Here is a 22,959-nt window from a genome sequence, read left to right as displayed (position 1 = left end):
TTATTGCTGAGCAAGCACAATGTCAACTGTTACTTTCAATAATCCCCCTTTGCAACTTAAAAAAAACATTGATCAAAAATGTTCTTGCCTCAGTCTCTTTAGTTTACATTGAGGGTCCTGTAATAGATCAGTGAGTGACATCACTCCAGAGTCTCCAGGGTCGTTTCCTCTCAGGTCCAGCTCCTCCAGGTGTGAGGAGGGGTTTGATTTGAGAGCTGCAGCCAGAGCAGCATATCCTTCACCTGTTACACCACAATCTGACAAGCTGGAGAGAAAGGTTAAATTTTGTCTTGATCGTAATAGACCTAATCTGGTTGTCTGATCTGAATGCAGTGTTTCTATAGTCTGATGTTGCTCAATGTTTACATGGACACGATGGGTTCAGATGTCAGGTGGTACAAATAAATTAATTAGTAATTGGTTATTAATGTACTGTAATGAATGACAGGGATTTTCTAAAACCGTAATAATATTACTGCAATATCTGACCTCAGTGTCTCCAGTGTACAGTTGGGGCTCTTCAGTCCACTACACAGCAGTAGGACTCCAGCATCTCCAATGTGGTTGCTACTGAGATCCAGGTGTTTGAGCTTTGATGACTCTTTGCAGAGCATTGATGCGAGTGTTGCACAGCTCTGATCCGTGAGCCCGCAGTTGTCGACCCTAAATGTAAATCGCAACCAGTTCTATTAACAAGCTTGCTTAATACTACTGCTATACTGTCAATAGAAAAAAAACTATTAAAATGTTTCACATAACAGAGCCAATCGTTTGGTAACATTTAACCTACAGGGTTGTAACCAGTCTGTGGAGCTATATTACCCTTGCTGCTATATTCATGTGTCACTTCACTTCACATAATAAATATCATGTGGTAACATTGTACTTACAGAATTGTGTGGGATTCCTCCACTACTGGCTTCAGCCTCAGGAGAGCTTCATCAGACCTGATGAACTTCTTCAGGTCAAACACATCCAGATTCTGGTCTGATGTCAGGAGTACAAACACTAGAGCTGACCACTGGCCAGGTGAGAGCTGGGCTTCAGAAAGTGTCCCTGCACTAAGGAAGCTCTGAATCCTCTCAACTAAGGAGTGGTCATTGAGTTCATTCAGACAGTGGAAGAGGTTGATCATCTTTTCTGATGAAGGGTTCTCCCTGATTTTATCCTTAATGTAACTGACTGTTTTATCATTGCCAGCTGGGCCAAAAGACGTCCTGATCTTGCCCATAACACCCATCTTTCTTCTTCTCATCAGACCATGCAGGAGAGTCTGATTGGACTCCAGAGAGAGGCCGAGAAGGAACCGAAGGAAGAGATCAAAGCGTCCATCTTCATAAGCCAAAGCTTTGTCCACAGCACTCTTATGCAAGGTGTTCATCGAGGTCATCGTTGGAGGCGGATGCTGTGTGGATATTATATCTTTCCTTTCAACCGTCATCATCAGCAGTGCATACAGAGCAGCGAGATACTCCTGAATACTGAGATGCACAAAGGAGAACACTGTCCCAAGAAAGATCCCTGATTCTTCTCTGAAGATCTGGGTGCACATGCCAGAATATACTGCTGCCTCTTTGACATCAACTCCACACTCTCTGAGGTCTTCTTCATAAAAGATCAGATTGCCCTTCTCCAACTGTTCATAGGCCAGCTTTCCAAGATGGAGGATCAGCTCATGGTTCCATTGCAACTCAAGGTCATGCACATTGTCAAATTTGATGTTGCTCTGTCTAGTTTGGAAAATGAGGAAATAATTGTACATTTCCGTCAAAGTCTTTGGAACCTTTGTGTTTCCTGATGAATAAATCATCTCAAGAACTGTAGCAGCAATCCAAGTGAACACAGGTATGTGGCACATGATGTAGAGGCTCCTTGATGATTTAATGTGCGCAATGATTCTGCTTGCAAGACCCTCATTGTTCATCCTCTTCCTGAAGTACTCTTCCTTTTGTGAGTCAGTAAACCCTTGCACTTCTGTTACCAGGTCAACATACTCGAGAGGAATTTGACTGGCAGCTGCTGGTCGAGAGGTTATCCAAAGTAGAGCAGAGGGGAACAGATTTCCCTTGATGAGATTTGTCAAGAGTACATCCAGTGTGGTGATTACTTTTCCATCAGTCAAACGTTCATTTTTATGAAAGTTGAGTTGAAGTCGACACTCATCCAGACCATCAAAGACAAACAGCACGTTATGTTTCTTTTGAATGTAATTGGTTAACTGCTTTGTCTCTGGAAAGAAGTGGTGAAGAAGATCCATCAAAGAGCACTCCTTGTCTCTCATGAGGTTGAGCTCCCGAAAGCACAGTGGGAAGATGAAATTGATCTCTTGGTTGTCATTTCCCTCAGCCCAGTCCAGGATGTACTTGTGCACAGAGATAGTTTTGCCGATACCAGCCACCCCCTTTGTGAGAACTCTTCTAATTGGTTTTACATGACCAGACAAAGGCTTAAACATGTCTGCACATTTGATTGGTTTGTCCTGCCCAGCTTGTCTTGTTTTGGATCTGTATTCAATCTGTCTGACTTCATGTTCGTCATTTACTTTCTCACTTCCTCCTTCAATGATGTAGAGGTCTGTGTAGACTTTTTCCAGCAGAACAGAACTTCCTTGCTTGACTATTCCTTCATATACTTGCTGGTACTTATTTTTGAGATTTCTTTTCAAGTCATTCTGACAAGCTTTATTGAGCTCATCTAGTTGAAAACAAAGACAATATAAACAACCAGTGATGTAGACCAAGAGAGAGAGAAAGAAAGACAAAGTGAATGTGTTTTTTACAGTTTTTCTCGATTGGTTTGGCTAATTTCTCGAAACTGAGATGACATTCTCAAAACAACACGGACAAATCCCCAAACCAACTTGCAATTTCCCAAAACAGAATGGCATTTTTCATTGCTTTCATCAGATATCAAATGCTTTTTACATGTCTCAAATGTTTAGTACATCTCTGCAGATGGATATGTACAAATACCCTTCAGTTGACACATTCAGCACAGATTTAGCACATTTTCCAAAAAAATTGACCTTGCTTATCTAAACGAATTAGACAATTCTCAGTCTAATGGTTGCCCTCTCCAAAACACATCAGCATTATTTCATTGTGTAAGTCATCATATGCAAAGTGGTCTACGCAATTCCCAAAACAGTCAAGGACATCATATTTTAAGAATTTCATTACATAGTAAATGTTCAACAGGTCAGATGGTATTGTAACTTTACTAGTTAGTAGAAAATAATTTTACAACCGTGTATACTACAGTTTCCTCTGTTATTTGGCTAATTTCATGACATTTTTTCAAACGACATTCTGTTTTGAACAATTGCTAGTTGCTTTGGCATTTGTCCATGTTATTTTGTGAATGTTATCTCTGTTTTGAGAAATGAGCCAAACCCATGAGAAACCTGTGATATATGAGCATTACTCTCTGTATATGAATTTACAGTAAAGAAAGTTACTGATAAATGTCCTTGGTAAATCATCTGTGTTGTCAAACTTCAATGGTTTCACTCACTTTTTCATTTTTATACATAGTCGAAATCTGTTAGCTGAACGTAGATAAAACACCTAACCATTTTGACTGGCAGTGCTTACACAATGGCAAAGGGACAATTTATTTTGGGGGTACTGATGATATATGTTGGGAAGGAATTTAGTTTTGACACAGGGGTAAACTGTTTTTGGAGTGATACGAGCAAGTGATACGGATTCATGTAGTTATGCTGAACCATCCAGTTTATTTTGACAGAAGGACTAAATGAATGCAAATGAGCCAAAGCAATTGAGAAGGATCTATGCCATTTTGATGGCACTGACTATTTATATGTGAGACGGTTTAGTGCTGATGCAAGAATGAGGTGTTTTGGGAGGTATATGACATTTTGCTAGTTATCTGAACTGTTGTGCAGAAGTGTAAGAATGTTTGGCCAAATGACCCAATGGTTATAGGAATGTCATCTCAGTTTCAAGAAATGAGCCAAACCAATCGAGAAAAACTGTAAAATAATGTTGCTATTTCATGTTATGACATGTTACTAACAAAGGAAAAATAATTCATTCTTACTTTCTTTTAATTTGTCAGCAAGATCCTGGTGATTCATCTTACAGAGAAAGTGCAGCACCATCTTGAGTACCCCCTCTCTGGCATCACTCTCATTCTCTGATTGCATCTCAAAGTCTTCCTGGTAGTCTTGGCTAAGCATTTTTTGAAATCTTTCCATCTCGTTCTTTAAAAAGGTGATGATCCTCTCCTCGAGCACCTAAAGTATATACCATGACATGCAGTCTTTCAATATTTACTGTTACTCAACTACTACTCAAGTGGTCTGATGTGTGGAAGCAAGGCTGCTGTGGCCATTAAGCATGTATGAGGCTTCAATCAGCCATGCCAATAACTTGGAAAGGCTAGTAAACACATATGTGAGGAAATAGCTAGGACCTCCAAAATGCATCTGCAGATGCATGGCCAAATTGGCTAGTGACATTGAAAGTATTACTAGCCACAGACAAGTTTTACCAGCATTTGGCTGGTTGGTAGGTGCCAGTGTCAAGCCCTGCACCCTGTGGACACTAAGTGTACTACACTTAATTTTCTCTGTATTAACCCTATAAGTGGCTAGTTCTCTCTTGTATTATTATTGTATTACTTGCCACTTGCAGTAATTCTGTTTCCTTGCCACATTAATGTTACTGAGGTGCAATTATATTACTATGTAAATGTAACTTGATGTGTATATTTGACTACCTAATTATTATGGAACAATGTTACGCATATTTTAGTATTATGTTGAATTTGGCTGTATAGTTTCTAATTACTCTTTCTGTATACAGGTATGTTTATCTTGCAGAAACCACACACACATTCTGTAATGCACATAATCTTAATAATTACTAAACTTGCAACCATACATTGGGTTTTGTATGCAACAGTTCAATGAAGAACACCTTTTGATGCCTGAATGTCAATAAATCTCTCAATATCACCTAATATCACAGCGGTTCTCTGACAGGAGCACATAGTCAGTAAGGGGGCGACTAGCCATCAACGTACAAGTCCGTCACACTCATTACATCTTCATGTTTTTGCGAAAACATTTTCAAAATTTTTACAGGGCACTCTTTCCTTTTTGCAGAACTCTTAAAGGACAATTCAGGCCAGTTTGGATTCATATCCCATCTTGGGTGGACCCAGGGAAAAGGATGAAAGGGAAAACCGCGAGAAATTTTCATGCGTGCTGCGCAAAGTTGTTCAATTGCGCTGTTTTCGGTTAAACCCTGGCCCGTCGGGCACGTATTTGACCTGTTTTAAAGCTCCTAGCATGCATTAAAACCCTTTTGAACGCTTTGGCCGTGGTGTGTGTACCCATACAAGTCGATCTAGTGGTTCACAGTTCCATTAGGTAGCACAGGTACGATACAATAGGAGTTTTCAAAAGTGGCGCACCTACCTCTCTCAGCTTATGTGGCTTATGTGTTTCAATGACAAAAACTCACAGAGTTACAGATTTGTTTTTGGAGACATGTCAAATTGCCCTCTCAAGGGCACTTAGACCTCAATGGGTTAAGAGCTTTAGACCTAATTTGGCTAATAAATATGTACGTCATTCCAAGACAGTTTGTAATCCATGTTGCATTGTTCAAGTGCTAATATAAGGCTTATAAGATATAAATGAAATCAATCCGTCAATGAATGAATAATTCAATTGTAGTTAGTACACCTTAACGCCTTAAGGGAAAGGGATGCTGTGCTGTGATGTTATAGTGTAAGGGTGAAGTCAGATGGAAACTCTGAATCTCTTACCTCAAAGATATGAGGTAGATTCCGTTGCTCATCCTGACTGTTGGTGCCATGTTCACACCTTATCGGTTGCTCCCTGATGGTAAAGGACAATTAACAACCTGAAAATGTGACAGATTCTGAAAAATGTGACAGTATCACTGAATGGGATGGGGTAGATAACTAATATAGCAGCATAACCAGTTCCATAATGTGCATCACTCATCAGTTGCACTATTCAGTAGACATGGTTTGTACTTAAACACTTTAGGTTTTCTCTTGCCTTAAACCTCTGATTGAATTACGGTCAAAAACTACCGTTTTGAAACTTCATTCTTAAATAACTTCTCTATTTTTCATCATACACAAATGACACTTCATGATATCCTCCAGCTAACCTATTCAAATGGTCAAAATGAAATATAATGAAATTCCTAAAGAATTGTGGAAGATACACCAACTTGTTACATTCATGGTGTTTCGGTGAAAAATGACAGGACCATTAATTTATCTTAACTTATCTCCCAAAGTTATATCCAGTTATGTTACATTCACTTTACTCTCATATTCTTTTTTGTTAGCCTTTTCAGAATACAACCATATGTGCCACATTAGTATAGATGTTTACAGTTAGTTCAAATACTTTAAAAAAGTAAAGTTGTTCCAAAATGCTTGAAAGCCTCTGAGAGGCCCTATAGACTCCAGAGGGTTAATAAAACGAATTGGTGAAAAAAAGCCTACAAATCACTAAAACAAAGCAGAATAACATTTAAATCACCTTGGAAATGTTTCAAAAGGATGTCTAAAAGGTATTAATCACAAAATATGCAAATCAGATTTTTAATCAGTGTATTATTACCTTTTTTGTGTAGGCGGTCAATTTTGACCGTTAACACCATTGACGTAACCACGTCTTTCTGCTTAGTTTTGGCCGGCGTGCTTTTCTCTGCCTTGCACACTGACAGCGTCGGCATGCGCGGCCAGTCCTATTCAAAACCCTAGCCACAGCCAAAGCTAGCATGCTACTTTGCCATTCATTTGAATGAGACACCGCCGATCGCCGGCATGAAAAATACGCTCGAGTTCCATTCCATAATGCAGCGCGGCGCAGAGCCGGCTCCCGCGCTGCTGACGCCCGACTACCGGTTGGTGTGTAAGGACAGATGTGTTTCAATGTATTTTCACCGACGCCGGTAAAAAACGCGGCCGTTCCGCAACGCTTTACCGCCTTGATGTGTAAGACCCCTAAGACATGTAAAAGTTTTTATCTTTTACCTGACTTGAAAAAGGCATTATAGCATGTAGATATATTGCATTATATTTAGACATGGCACCTGTTGTAATTGTTCTGTTGCCAAAATGACAATGACTACAAACCATGTCAGATGTATTAGGTTTATTATGTCTAACTGTTGAACTTAAACACTTTAGATTTTCTTTTGCCTTAAGACATGGAAAAGTTTTTATCTTTTACCTGACATGTTTCGACGGTGTTACTTCCGTCTTCATCAGAGGGTCACTGTGATGTTGGTGAGTGACGTGCTTTAAAATCAGCTGATGTCAATAATGACAGGTTGGTCACACCTGCTGTTAGAGTTGTCCTCTTAGGATGGTGGTCCAGGTGTGTGAGAGCATGTATGCCCCCTCATCACCCCCTGTTCATGGTTTTTAAAGCATGTCACTCATCAACATCACTGTGACCCTCTGATGAAGACGGAAGTAACACAGTCGAAACATGTCAGGTAAAACATAAAAACTTTAACATGTCTAAAGGCAAAAGAAAACCTAAAGAAAACTTTAAGTTTAAACAGTTAGACATAATGAACTTAATACATATGACATGGTTTGTAGTCATTGTCATTTTGGTAACAGAACAAACTACAACAGGTGCCATGTCTAAATATAATGCAATATATCTACATGCCATAATGCCTTTTTCAAAAAATGTGCTCAACTGGAAAATGTTTTCAGGTCCGAGCAAACAAGCATTTCTACATTTCTTGTAGAAAAAGCTGCACACTCAAATGTATTTTTTGTTTTATTTTTAGTCGATTAGCATGACACAGACAGATGTTTCGGCCTTCCTCAGCGTCTCACAGAGGATATACCTGTAGGCAGGGTGATTTCTAAAAGACCTGTCATGACGTCAGCTAATTGCCACATAAGCAGGGGGGGAAATGTATATACATATACAGTAGTAAATTGTAATAGAAAACAAAATAACAATAATTTAAAAAGAAATAACACCATATGTTATTGCCATAATTGCGTACACTTTTATGCTATGCAGAAAAACTTTCACGCACCCCAGCACAGAGGAGGCATATGTAGTGAACTGCATTATAACATAGAATACGACCCACGTTTACATATTGAAATGTAATCTCTATTAGGTGGGGAAAACCAGGATCTGTGAACACAGATCATCCATACGCAACTGTGACGAGAAATCATCTGTCACAAGACATTTTAACCTGCTAAAACACAACCAATTTAAAATACATGGAATTGAGCTGGTGGAGACACCATGCAGGGGTGGGGATAGGGATCATTTACTTTTGGAAAGGGAGCCGTACTGGATTCACACTCTGGACACACGCATCCCAAAAGGGATGAATGAACAAATTATACTGTCTTGTTTTTTTATGTTTTCTGTGATACTGTAAATACATATCTGTGATAAATCTGTGCTACGATTTTCACTTTCATTGCGCTTTTTTTAAGAAGCATGTGTTCCAAATTGTTTATTAACTTTTCTTTGTTTAAGAGTGTTTTTGTTGGGGTTTCAAACATTTTCAGATGTTTTTGTTGTCTTTTCTCACAAAACATGGACATTGAGATTTCTTGACTGATTTGTAACATGACCAATTCTTGTAATGATTTGTATCCACAGTGTCTCCCTCTGGTGGCTGCACTGTCTTTTGGAGACACCTACAGTGTCATTGTGGGTAACAGTTTCTTTAAGTCACAAATACTGGACTCAAAGGCGAACTCTGCATTTCACACTGAAGAAGGGTGCAAACCAGAAACGTTTGTGAGCCGATTAAAAGAACAAAGAGAAATATGATGAGTGCTTTTTTATTCATTCATTCATTTATTCAGTAATTTTATAGTTAAACTATAGTCAAACAATGATTGAGCCATAGGAAAAAAAAAGTGCCGAACCATGCTCAAAAACGAATGAAAACCATGGTTTACTATGGTCGATTTTTATAAGGGTGCCTACCTTTCCCCTTCTGCCATGTCAGGGCCATCATCTTTTGACCGGTCACTCTTCATGGATGGAGCTCTGGACACACCAGAGTCTGCTCCTTTCTCACTAGAATACACAAATGAATAAATAAATCATCAGTCTTTCATAATGGGTTAAAAGAGTTTACCAGTACCAGTCTAATACCTTTCCTCTTCTGCCATGTAAGGTGGTTCATCTTTTGACTGGTCACTCATCATGGATGGAGCATTGGACACACCAGACCCTGCCCCTTTCCCACTAGAATACACAAATGAACAAATAAACAATCTTTCTTCTAAAATGGGTTAAAACAGTTTCCCAATATCAGTCTAATACCTCTCATCTTCTGCCATGTCAGGGCCATCATCTTTTGACCGGTCACTCATCATGGATGGAGCTCTGGACACATCAGAGTCTGCTCCCTTCCTGCTGGAATAAACAGAGTAGAGTTGAGTATCATGTATTGAAATTAAGGTGTCGAGTACCATACATACATTAACAAAGAAGACACAAAGACATCACACACAACATTGCACATATGCCGGTATCTACCATACATATTCACAAGTCAGATCAAACAGAGGACAGATGTAAAACAATCAACCTAAATTTTGCACCAGATCCGCCTCATTTGGTTATACATGAGCTCAAGACATTGTAGATCACTGATTCTTGAGAAAGCGGCTAAAACATGTCTCTGCAATAAACTGCCAATTCTGTTGAAAATAAACTACACTCGCCTCCAAAAGAGTTGTCGCCTACCCATCTGTTTGGAATAACAGCTAATAACCTGACTTTATATTAATCACTTGGCTTCAGAAGACACTCATATGAAAGCTACAACCCTCTCGAATGAAAATTAATGTACAAAAATAAATTTCATGCACCAACGAAAGATTGACCCTTTATTGAACACAGACAGGCAGATTTTCACAAGACAAAAGTTTTGTCGCCTATGGAACATAATGTGAAAATGAGCAGATAAGTCTCTGCAAAACACTTCAAAATCGCAGATTGGGAGTCATACTTAACCCTAAAGCGACCGACTGGGGTCATTTATGACCCCGGGCACATATTTTCATACACCATTCCGGCAATTTTCATCAGAAAAACTTGTCCTTCTAGGAGTTTGTCAATACATATGGTGTGCATGCTTTGAATTATCAAAGTAATAGCAAATTGTGCATGTTGTGAATGATTTTTGTGAGATTTGGACCATCTATGTAGGATTTATAATCAAAACACCTCTGGGGTCATTTATGACCCCGAGAGGATCCATGAGATACTCAACATTATAATGTCCATTGTTCATGTAATTTTCCAACTCTGATTTTTGTATTTTGTGTCTTTGGGCAGGCCATGGTCAGCAGACCTAGAATATTCACAATATAAACATTTATAGTATTAAAATATAATATATTATATAAATAAATAGGGCACCCCTGCGATAGCCAACGAAGCATATTGTGAGGGTAGCATTTCCTATGTTATTGCTCAATATTTGTTGATATCATGGCACAGTGGTCCTAGACAGATGATGAGAATATGAAATGGAAGTCATCCTGATGAACAAAGAGGGAGGAAACATGTCATGACGTTTTTAGAATTTTCCTTATTATATGGCTATACAAAGGCTGAAGCTTCAGTTGAATAATTTCTTTGCTCTAATATACACTCGCCTCCAAAAGAGTTGTCGCCTACCCATCTGTTTGGAATAACAGCTAATAACCTGACTTTCAATTAATCACTTGGCTTCAGAAGTCACTCATATGAAAGCTACAAACCTCCCGAATGAAAATGTATGTACAAAAATAAATTTCATGCACCAAAGAAAGATTGTCCCTTTAATGAACACAGACAGGGCAGATTTTCACAAGACAAAAGTTTTGTCGCCTATCGAACATAATGTGAAAATGAGCAGATAAGTCTCTTCAAAACTCTTCAAATACGCAGATCGGGTGTCATACTTAATCACTGATTCACTCACACCTCTCCAGAAAATCAACTTTGGCCTTAGGTGTATGTTTAGGGTCATTGTAATCATGGAAAGCAACACAATGAAAATCAATGGAGTTCAATGAGAGATGGTGACATATTTGCTATTCGTAGAGCAATACATTTTTAACTTCATGATGTAATCAATGATAAAAGCCCTCACACACCAGCAGCATGCATGCAGCTCCACATAAGAGCTGTATCCCTCCCATGTTTGACTTTAGGCACCATGTATTTATTCCAAATTCTTCACCTTTAACACCAAATAAGTCTCTCCCACTGTCCTGTCTCAAAAAAGCCAGCCAAGAGTATGTCAGGCCTAATTCTGACAAAAATGAAGGCTAATGGGACTCATACTCTGAAGTCAAGATCCCAAGATGAACCATTTTAGAACTGATAGCATCAAAACTATATGGTGTTGGAGATGAAGAATATGAAAAAAGAGAAATGGTGTGTGAGGGCTTTTATCATTGATTACATCATGAAGTTAAACATGTATTGCTCTACGAATAGCGAATATGTCACCATCTGTCATTGAACTCCATTGATTTTCATTGTTTTGCTTTCCATGATTACAATGACCCTAAACATACACCTAAGGCCAAAGTCGATTTTCTGGAGAGGTGTGAGTGAATCAGTGATTAAGTATGACACCCGATCTGCGTATTTGAAGTGTTTTGAAGTGACTTATCTGCTCATTTTCACATTATGTTCGATAGGCGACAAAACTTTTGTCTTGTCAAAATCTGCCCTGTCTGTGTTCATTAAAGGGTCAATCTTTCTTTGGTGCATGACATTTATTTTTGTACATTCATTTTCATTCGAGAGGGTTGTAGCTTTCATATGAGTGACTTCTGAAGCCAAGTGATTAATTGAAAGTCAGGTTACAGTATTAGCTGTTATTCCAAACAGATGGATAGGCGACAACTCTTTTGGAGGCGAGTGTACATTTTCATGAACAAAATGAATCCAGGTAAAGACACAGGGGTCTGTTTCATAAATGTACAGTCGTTTGAAATATTTAAGTGTAATTTTATTACTTTTCATGGCTATAAACCTGCCCACACCCTGTAAAAACAGCTGTCCCAAGGACAGACATCATCATTTCAATTGACTTAAAATGTAAAAATCACTGATATTATTGAATAATATCACCATGATGTGAAAGTCCATATTGAAGTGGTTCTGCAGATATGCACATAGTGCGTGTAAAGCAATATTTACTACTATTTTCTGATTGCTCAAAGTGTGTCCAGCATATTAGTCACCACCGTCAGATTTTTTTTAAAAGACAATAAAATCAGGTATGCGCAAGGTCATTGTCATTACTTAGGACCCCTTTTCAAACCTTTAGATCTACTGAGTACTTCACCATCACTGAAGCTCCTGTAAGTTTACTAATTTCTCCTCAATTTGATAATTTGTTTGGACACTGGTACTGTCCCAACCATAAACTGTCAACACTGTCGGGGGTTTTAATAGTATTATTGTTACATTAATGTTAATTATATATACTTTTTCAGAAGCGTCATGAAGCCCCTAAGAAACAGAGTGAAAAAGAAGTGGCTAATGTGAGCAAAAAATGCACAATATGTAAAAGACTGTTTTTTTGTCTCACACCGTCAGATATCACCACCGTCAGATTTTTTTCCGCTCATCATCTTGTTCCATATTTTACTAAATTGTGCTGGTTAATGAAACATTACAGACATGTTAGTAATAATTGTGACCCAAACTTATACTCCAGCCTCCACTGAGGTGCATTTGGAGGGTTTTTTGTCACAAAACCTGACGGTGGTGACATCTGATGTAGTTCACAAAAAGCATGTGTTTTACATGTTTTTGACAAGTTTTAAGAATATGCTTCCAATAAGTATCTACAATTATGTTGAATTGTAAAAGTAATTCCCTTAAATACAGTAAACTTGTTTTTTTACTTCTAATTCTGTCTGACGCTGGTGACAAAACCAAGAAAGAGCCCATTTTATGAAAAATGTAAAACATGGGGAGCTTGGCCAATACATTCACTGCACAGCCAAGACGTTCATCTATGATAATACACCTTTGGATTTGAACAACTTAAAACCTGTTTATGCCACATTTTCAATAATCTAGGCCTACTTCCTAGAGTATCTAACAAATGAAGAAAAAACACATGCACAAACATACTGTGCACACACAAAAATTAAGTGTTTATGCTAGATGTCATTGACTTGAGAGGGCTATTTATTTTGCTAAATGTAGGTAATAATTAGGTCACTTTCACCACCTTCAGATTACTGTCACCACCGTCAGTTCTTAAGTCACCACCGTAAGAAGGAGTTTTGGACATTTTAAATGAATGTGCTTACAAAATTTTCCTTTGTAGTTGTTGAATTATCAAAGTAATAGCAAATTTAAGCCTACACGAATATTTGTGAAATTACAAAAAATTGTTTGATCTATTTAGCCATTAAGTAAGCATTGTCTGACAGCACATATTTTTAAATTAGAACACATGAAGCAGTATTAAAATAGAATGAAAGTGAATTTTCAACATTTAAAGGTGTATGTGTGAACCAAAAAACACACACAATCACTTAAAAACTCCAGATACATATGCAACCAAATCAATACACTTTTTATTGCTTTTAATTGTGTCTGACGATGTTGACAAAAAACAAGGTATGATCGGAGAAAAACCTGATTTCTGAAAAAAATGGAAAATGGGGAGATTGGCCTTGTGCATTTCTGAAAAGCCAAGACCTTTGTCTACGAGGATATACCATATTATTTTGTAATTCACTTCGTTTTTTTTCTTTCAAGATTACAACCTGTTTTAGCCACTTTCTCAAGAATCAGTGAGATGATTTATAAGGGTGCCTACCTTTCCCCTTCTGCCATGTAAGGGCCATCATCTTTTGACCGGTCACTGATCATGGATGGAGCACTGGACACACCAAAGACTGCTCCTTTCCCACTAGAATACACAAATAAATAAATAAATCATCAGTCTTTCATAATGGGTTAAAAGAGTTTACCAGTGCCAGTCTAATACATTTCCTCTTCTGCCATGTAAGGGCCATCATCTTTTGACCGGTCACTCATCATGGAAGGAGCTCTGGACACATCAGAGTCTGCTCCCTTCTTGCTGGAATAAACAGAGTAGAGTATCATGTATTGATCCCGGAAATTAAGGTGTCAAGTAGCATATATACATAAATACCTGTACAGAAGAAGACACAAAGACACACAGCAATGTACATATATCCACCATACATATTCACAGGCCAGATCAGATGACAGATGTAAAACAATCAACCTAAATCTTGCACCAGATCTGCCTCATTTTGGTTGTGCATGAGCTCAAGACATTGTAGATGATACATTGAAAAGTTGCTCCCTTCCCGGAGTACCTGCTAGAATGTAATTGTTGTCTTTTTCAGCAGCATTACATTACATTTTATGAGTTACAGTATGAAGAAGTTCATTGCAGTTAGTCTCTGATAAGTTGAAGTTTAAACAGCAATGTAAGTCAAATATTTCTTAGTTGTAACTCCCTTACCTGTGAGATTCCTCTGATTGTGAATCTTGTCCCAGCTGGTACTCCTGGTTGCCCGGGAAACTCATCCTGACCCTTTCCTCCTCAAATGACTCCTCATTACCTGAACACAAATAGCCAGATTCAGTCTCAGCATGTAAAATCAAAATGCTTTCCTAAATAAGAGAGAGAGAATGTGTGCATATCTCAATACTGCAACAGGTGCTGAACCAAATGGGCAAAGCTAAAAAACATTCTTCTTCCAGGCACATGGTGCAAATACAACAGCACTCAACAAGCCAGTCAGACTGGCACTTATGCCGCCTTCATTTTCTCAGGAATCCTGACATCCTGACTAGGGAAAATAGCCCTGAACGCTCAGTGACGCAATGTTAGGTCGTTATGTGTTTACNTTGATCTTGTGTGGAAGTAGCAAAGCCAATGATACCAGAGTACACCTAATTTTATGCAATTTACGTCATAGCCATGGCTGCTGCATTTGCTTGTGCATGTGCCAAAACAACAAACTTCAAGATTTACCTCAAGATCATCTTTTGGCGGTGTAAGCACTGTTGTATGATGTATTTGATATTATAATCACAATGTAGTTCAAAATCAAGGACACACATCAGCAAAAAAAAAGTCCTAAAGTATTTAATTTCACAGAATATAGGCCTATGTTGGGCAATAAACAATATCAACAGTGTGAAGAGGGTCGGTGCACACTCATTGTTTCTGGTGCACTGCTCCAAGTGTGCACATTTAGCCAGACACCACAATTTCGTCAGTAGTTACGTCATTTCTGGGTTTTTTCTGAATCACTGACGGCAGCATTACTGTAATTCTCAACAATAAAACAGAAACATACTGCACATGTAACTCTGCAGCTCGAAGAGTGGGAGGAATGGGGAAGCAAAGAAAACAATTGTCTCACTGATAAAGGATTGCAGCTAGCTGGCTGTGTGCCAAGGGGAAATAATGACCAAGAAACTCTTCACCTCCTCAGAAACTAGAGCAGAGCCCTTTGGGTTTATTTGCCCATCTTGTGTTTTTTTTTAAACTGCAGGCCTACTACAAAAAAGAACTTTAACGCTTTGGAGCCATCCCTGTGCCTATGTGCTCATAAAAATGAAAGTAATCATCTATCTATCTATCTATCTATCTATCTATCTATCTATCTATCTATCTATCTATCTATCTATCTATCTATCTATCTATCTATCTATCTATCTATCTATCTATCTATCTATCTATCTATCTATCTATCTATCTATCTATCTATCTATCTATCTAACTATCTATCTATACAATAATCATGTCCACATCTAAACTATAGGCCTACTTAGGCTTGGCTACTCAAACCACATTTGTGAGGGCTACAGTATTTTAGATATACAGGGATAGATAGATAGATAGATAGATAGATAGATAGATAGATAGATAGATAGATAGATAGATAGATAGATAGATAGATAGATAGATAGATAGATAGATAGATAGATAGATAGACAGACAGACAGACAGACAGACAGACAGACAGACAGACAGACAGACAGACAGACAGACAGACAGACAGACAGACAGACAGACAGTTAATTCCATGCTACACAATTCCAATTCCATGCTCTCTCTATCTCTGTCTCTCTTGCTTGCTTGCTCACTCACTCAACCGTAGGGTAGTGTATCCTAGTCTCAATTTTAATGTACAATGTCACGCCGACATCACTAATTTCTTGAAATAAAGTCACGGTAAATTATGGAAGACAAACCTACTTGTATGTTCTTGCTCTCTCCTCCACGTCTTCTTGTTCGTCTGCTCATTTATCAGGTGTGGCCAGCTTTAGTCAAGTCACGAGTCAGTAGAAGGAACTGGTTAGACGAGTTAGCAAGAGTGTCATATTGCAGTTGTGCTGTGAAATGTGGAAATGAAAGTGCAATAAAAAAGAACCTTGTTCATGAGGGACCAGTGTCGAGACAACAGTGTAATGACTACTTCAGAAGGAGATTGGAGCGCAATAGTTTTTTTGACCTTGCCCTTCTCAGGCTCTCCTTTGGACTTTGGAAGCCTTATTTAGTGGATATCTTTTATGTTTTTGTAATGTTGTTTTAAGTTTTCAAGTAAACGTTTAAAATAAGAAAGTGGACTAGTGGATTTATTTTTGGTGTTTTTGATACCAGGGAGTCTGACAAGCGTCAAGCTAACACGTCAATAAGGAAATTAAGAAGCTGCAGTATGAATTAATCCAAAGGCCATTACATCTGAAATATGGCCCCGATTACACAAAGAACTCATTTCATTCATCATGTCAAACATTGCAGCTTTAGACCAGCCCAGAGTTACATCCTCAGAGTTTCTTTCTCATTTCTTTCCGACTAATTGGCTGTGTTTGTGTACTACACTCAACCAATGAATAAACACAGTTCACTGCTGTTGTGATTGAAGTGCCTTGATCAGTAGGGTTTTCCTTTCCCACTTTTCAACATCACATGTTTGTTTGTATGGACACCACATGGCTTACCTTTATGTGATATCAGCCCTTTACAGTTTTTCTCGATTGTTTCCACACCGTTTCTGGTACTTCACACACTATTCTGGAAACACCTCACCCATGTCCCAACTCCCCTAACCAATGTAACTGAACTATAAGCACAATTCATTTTTTACACTCAAGCAGACTTTTCCCTAAACACTACACACAATTCTCTGGATTTGGACAAGCATGAGAACACACATTTTCTTGGTTTTTGATCTCCAAAATATGTAATACAAGCAGGGGCGGATCAAGAAATGATGGCCCCCTGTGCCGGACACTGTCTTGGTCCCTCAACCACTGTCTTTAATTATTTATGAAGTCTTTATAATGCTTTTTTGCATCCATTATTATAAAGTGTTACCAAAACTTCATCCTTTTACCCCTTCTACACATCCCTTCATCAGTACCTCATCCTCCATCCCTTTACGCTCCTCCATCCCTTCATCAGCACCTCATCCTCCATCCCTTTACGCTCCTCCATCCCTTCATCAGTACCTCATCCTCCATCCCTTTACGCTCCTCCATCCCTTCATCAGCACCTCATCCTCCATCCCTTTACGCTCCTCCATCCCTTCATCAGTACCTCATCCTCCATCCCTTTACGCTCCTCCATCCCTTCATCAGTACCTCATCCTCCATCCATTCCTTTACTCTCCTCCCCCACTCATCAGTACCTCATCCTCCATCCCTTTACGCTCCTCCATCCCTTCATCAGTACCTCATCCTCCATCCATTCCTTTACTCTCCTCCCCCACTCATCCACATGCAGTGACCAAAGCAATTAAAATATATATATTTTTTGTGATTGACTTTTTTTTTTTTTATAGTTTTTTAGTAAACACAAAAACAAAAACATAAAGCAAACAAACAAACAAACCGTCATTCTCATAACATGAAGTCAGCGCAATTAAAAAATATGAAACCATGTAAATCAGATCAGATCAGATCAGATCAGAATGTTTAATAATACAGTATGCCAGTGATATTTACACCACACGTTTAAAGACATGTCAATGTCAAGTATTTACAATGCAATATATTACAGTAGGCTATGTCAGTGAGACATACATCATTCAACCATCATGTTAAACAGAGCAAAACCATCTTACCATCTGGTTACACTGAGCAGCTGTTTCCACGCTGCCTGCTATTTTTGAAAACACATTGGTTTTGACCTTCCGTCTCCACGTAGCCAGAGTTTTACAATCCACCAATCATAAATCCGGCTTTAAAAATATCTAATTTAGGGGGCTAAAAAACACATGTTACAATGGAGTTTTATTTTTATCCACCTGTTGTGTTTCCACCTGAACACGAGAAATATCCATAGTACAAGAGTAATATAATATATATACAACCATAGCAGTAGGCCTGAAGAAGGTCTAGGACAATAAAGCTTGGACGTCAAGTAAAGCTTTGCACAAAAAAAGACCTGAAGTGTGTGGATTGTCTCCTTTTTGTAATACACATCCATTTGGTTTAATGAAAATATTTCTAATGTGTTCAGTACATGCACAAATGTTCACAAAATAGTCAAATGAACTATGAAGAGATAGACAACTCTGTGTGTGTGTGTGTGTGTGTGTGTGTGTGTGTGTGTGTGTGTGTGTGTGTGTGTGTGTGTGTGTGTGTTTGTGTGTGTGTGTGTGTGTGTGTGCGCGCGTGTGTGTGTGTGATTACAGTCATCAAAAGAACATACTGTTTTACTTATCATAGTATATATCTAGTTTACAGTCTGGATTCCTGAGTAGAGTAGAGATCTGCTTCACACCAGAGCCTCCTAGTTTATTATAAGCCAGATCCAGCCATGTCAGGTGTGATGGGTTTAATGTCAGAGCTGAAGTCAGAGCAGCACAGCCCTCTGCTGTTATCCTGCAGGACTGAAGCCTAGAGAGAGAGAGAGAGAGAGAGAGAGAGAGAGAGAGAGAGAGAGAGAGAGAGAGAGAGAGAGAGAGAGAGAGAGAGAGAGAGAGAGAGAGAGCAGGAAACAAGGGGACAGAGAAAAAAAACCCAAAAAAACAAAAAAAAACAAAGGGACAGAGACAGACATTTTTGTGAGGGGCACCCCGGCTATTTTCTTTATTAAACCTTTATAGATGACAAATCCAGTGAGAAACGAACCTTTCCTCTCCACGGTCACGGAACTTCTATAAATGACCCAACTTATTGCGACGGAAACGGATGGCGTAGACCTAGAATGGAGCTATACATCAAAACTAACTGCGTTGACTGTGTGTGCATTCCAATATGCGACCTTGCATCCTCCACTTGTGCTTGTGGCCTCGCCCCGCCTCCTGGCCCCTCCTCCGTGGAGAAAACAATAAAGTTTCCCCGCTGTCAGCCTAGCCAAAACAATTTTTGGGGGACTATTCTACATTCACCATCCAGTTTGCAAATGAGAAAATTACTTTACAATTGAGCCCTTGCAAGATATTGAAATATAATGTTTTACACTGTCCACTTTCAAATCTCAGCTGAGGGTACACCTTTTCACTTCTGCTTTTCATCTTCACTGACAGGCACTTCCACTTCATTCCACTTTAATTATCAGTTTATTTTCTTTTTTACATATTTTATCTATTTTATCGCAAGGTCGCATATTGGAATGCACCCCATCTCCGTCGAGCTCTAAAGAGAGCATAACCCGCCAGTGAGTGTTCACTCACACCTTATACACACACACACACACACACACACACACACACACACACACACACACACACACACACACACACACACACACACACACACACACACACACACACACACACACACACACACACACTAAGAGCAAATACTTGCAGTTTGTCTGAGTGTAAGAATGAGGATATGCAGTAGATCTATTTTATTGTCATAATCTCTATGTATCAGTAGTGATTTTAATGGCCTGTTAAGTCTGCTTCATCAACCTACCACAGTGACTGTAGTTTACAGTCTGGATTCCTGAGTAGAGTAGAGATCTGCTCCACACCAGAGTCTCCCAGTTTATTATTATCCAGAATCAGACTTGTCAGGAGTGATGAGGGGTTTGATGTTAGAGCTGAAACCAGAGCAGCACAGCCCTCTGCTGTTATACTGCAGGATTCAAGCCTGGAGAGAGAGAGAGAGAGAGAGAGGGGCGGGGGGGGCAGCAAAAAGCTGAGTTACAGAGAAACACATGCGCACACGCACACGCACACGCACACACACACAATACTCCTCTACTTTGCTAGTGACTGTGCATTCAGCACACACATGCACACAGACACACAGACACACAGACACACACACACACACACACACACACACACACACACACACACACACACACACACACACACACACACACACACACACACACACACACACACACAGGAAGAGACAGCAAGAAGCTGAGTTACAGAGTTACAGAGAAACACATACACACACGCACACACACGCACGCACGCACGCACGCACGCACGCACGCACGCACGCACGCACACAAACAGAGTAAACACTTGCATTATGTCTGAGTGAAAGAATGAGGATATACAGTAGATCGATTTTATTGTCATTATCTCTATGTATCAATAATGGTGTGTTTAGTCTGCTTCATCAACTTACCCCAGTGACCGTAGTTTACAGTCTGGATTCCTGAGTAGAGCAGAGATCTCCTTCACACCAGCGTTTCCTAGTTTATTATTACCCAGGCACAGCCGTATCAGGTGTGATGAGGGGTTTGATGTTATAGATGAAGCCAGAGCAGCACAGCCCGTTTCTGTTATACTGCAGGAGTCAAGCCTAGAGAGAGAGGGATGGGGAGGTGGGGGGGGGCAGAAAACTGAGTTACAGAGAAACACACACTCACACGCACACATACACACACATACACACACACACACACACACGTACACACACACACACACACACACACACACACACACACACACACACACACACACACACACACACACACACACACACACACACACACACACACACACACACACACACACACACACACACAATACTCCTCTATTTTGCTAGTGACTGTGCACTCATTCAGCACACGCATGCATACACATACACATACACATAAATGTGCACGTGCACACACAGACCATGCCTGAGTGTAAGAATGAGGATATGCAGTAGATCTATTTTATTGTCATAATCTCTATGTATCAGTAGTGATTCTAATGGTGTGTTTAGTCTGTTTCATCAACTTACCACAGTGTCTGTAGTTTACAGTGTGGATTCCTGAGTAGAGTAGAGAGCTGCTGCACACCAGAGTCTCCCAGTTTATTATTATGTAGATACAGACTTGTCAGGTGTGATGAGGGGTTTGATGTTAGAGCTGAAGCCAGAGCAGCACAGCCCTCTGCTGTTATACTGCAGGACCCAAGCCTGGAGAGAGAGAGATGGGGAGGTCGGGGCAGGAAACTGAGTTTTAACTGTTATACTGCAGGACCAAAGCCTGGAGAGAGAGAGAGAGAGAGAAAGAGAGAGAGAGAGAGAGAGAGAGAGAGAGAGAGAGAGAGAGAGAGAGAGAGAGAGAGAGAGAGACTGAGAAACACAAACACACGGTAACACACACTCACAAACAAACAAACAAACACACACACACACACACCACACACACACACACACACCACACACACACACACACACACACACACACACACACACACACACACACACACACACACACACACACACACACACACACACACACACTGAGAGCAAAAATGAGGATATAGATCTATTTTTATTGTCTTAATCTCTATGTATCAATAGTGATTCTAATGGTGTGTTTAGTCTGCTTTCATCAACCTACCACAGTGTCTGTAGTTTACAGTCTGGATTCCTGAGTAGAGTAGAGATCTGCTTCACACCAGAGTCTCCGAGGTCATTATCATTCAGATGCAGCCACATCAGTTGTGATGAGGGGTTTAATGCCAGAGCCGAAGCCAGAGCAGCACAGCCTTCTGCTGTTATACTGCAGGACATAAGCCTAGAGAGAGAGAGAGAGAGAGAGAGAGAGAGAGAGAGAGCGCAGGAAGGTGACGTACACACACACACACACACACACACACGCACACAAGCACACACACACACATACTCACGGAGTATGTATTAGTATAAAAATGAGGAAAAAGATAATATATAAAGTAATCAACTGCTTATAGTGTTCAAGTTGGCCCAGCCCAACGTGACCACTATAAGTGTAGTCCACTGTAGTATAAAAATGAGCAAATAGATATACATTTTTATTTTCATTTTCTGCATGTATCAGTGGTGACTCCAATTATGTGTTTAGTCTACTTCATGACACACTCTTTGTCTCATTACTTACCATATATACATTATATTTTAATTTACTCCATGTATAATCATTCTGTCTCTTTACCTAGCATATACTTGTTTATTTGTTCAATTGCTTATTTGTTTGATCCCCATATTCTTCCTGTGGTCCTTTTCTTCAATAAAATCAGTTCATAGAGTTAAAAATTACATCTGAAGATCATACAGAAAACAATACAATAACATATTACAATAGTCTATAACCAAAATGCATTCAAATTACACAATTGAATACAGCCTGCTAATAAATATAAATGTACCAATATAAACATCTACCCTCTTAAAAATAACTCTTTCCTAAAAATATCTCGACTTGTTTTTTAAAAATGGCTTTTGAACTTATTTGTGTGATAAAGGTTGGAATACTGTTCCATGCAGTGATCACTCTGCATCCCACTGTTCTTTATTCAGTCCCCCCAGGAAATCGCGATGGTGCGATCGCGACGTTTTTTGCAACTTCCATGAATTCCCGCAAATTCTGCGCGAGAGCGCAACTTTAACCAATCACCGCGATTTCCCGCAACTTTGAACACTTTGAAGCAAACCAATCCATGTTGCGCTGACTTCAGTGACGTCGA

The 22,959-nt window shown here is 39.4% G+C and overlaps 1 protein-coding gene across 1 annotated transcript in view; it reads right to left on the bottom strand.

Moving 5' to 3' along the window:
• The window catches only part of LOC134443454 (ribonuclease inhibitor-like), a 22,194-nt gene extending 242 nt beyond the window's left edge, over positions 1-21,952 (bottom strand). Inside the window, exons 1-3 of the mRNA XM_063193233.1 lie at positions 21,855-21,952; positions 490-663; positions 89-265 (exon numbers count right to left, since the gene is read on the bottom strand). Coding sequence (XP_063049303.1) covers positions 89-265; positions 490-663; positions 21,855-21,952 — 449 coding nt within the window. The remainder of the gene's footprint in view (positions 1-88; positions 266-489; positions 664-21,854) is intronic.
• Positions 21,953-22,959: the final 1,007 nt, after the last annotated feature.

This window comes from Engraulis encrasicolus, unplaced genomic scaffold (assembly GCF_034702125.1).
Source record: "Engraulis encrasicolus isolate BLACKSEA-1 unplaced genomic scaffold, IST_EnEncr_1.0 scaffold_32_np1212, whole genome shotgun sequence".
NCBI classification, from domain to species: Eukaryota; Metazoa; Chordata; class Actinopteri; order Clupeiformes; family Engraulidae; genus Engraulis; species Engraulis encrasicolus.
This window is presented reverse-complemented; position numbering and strand designations above follow the sequence as displayed.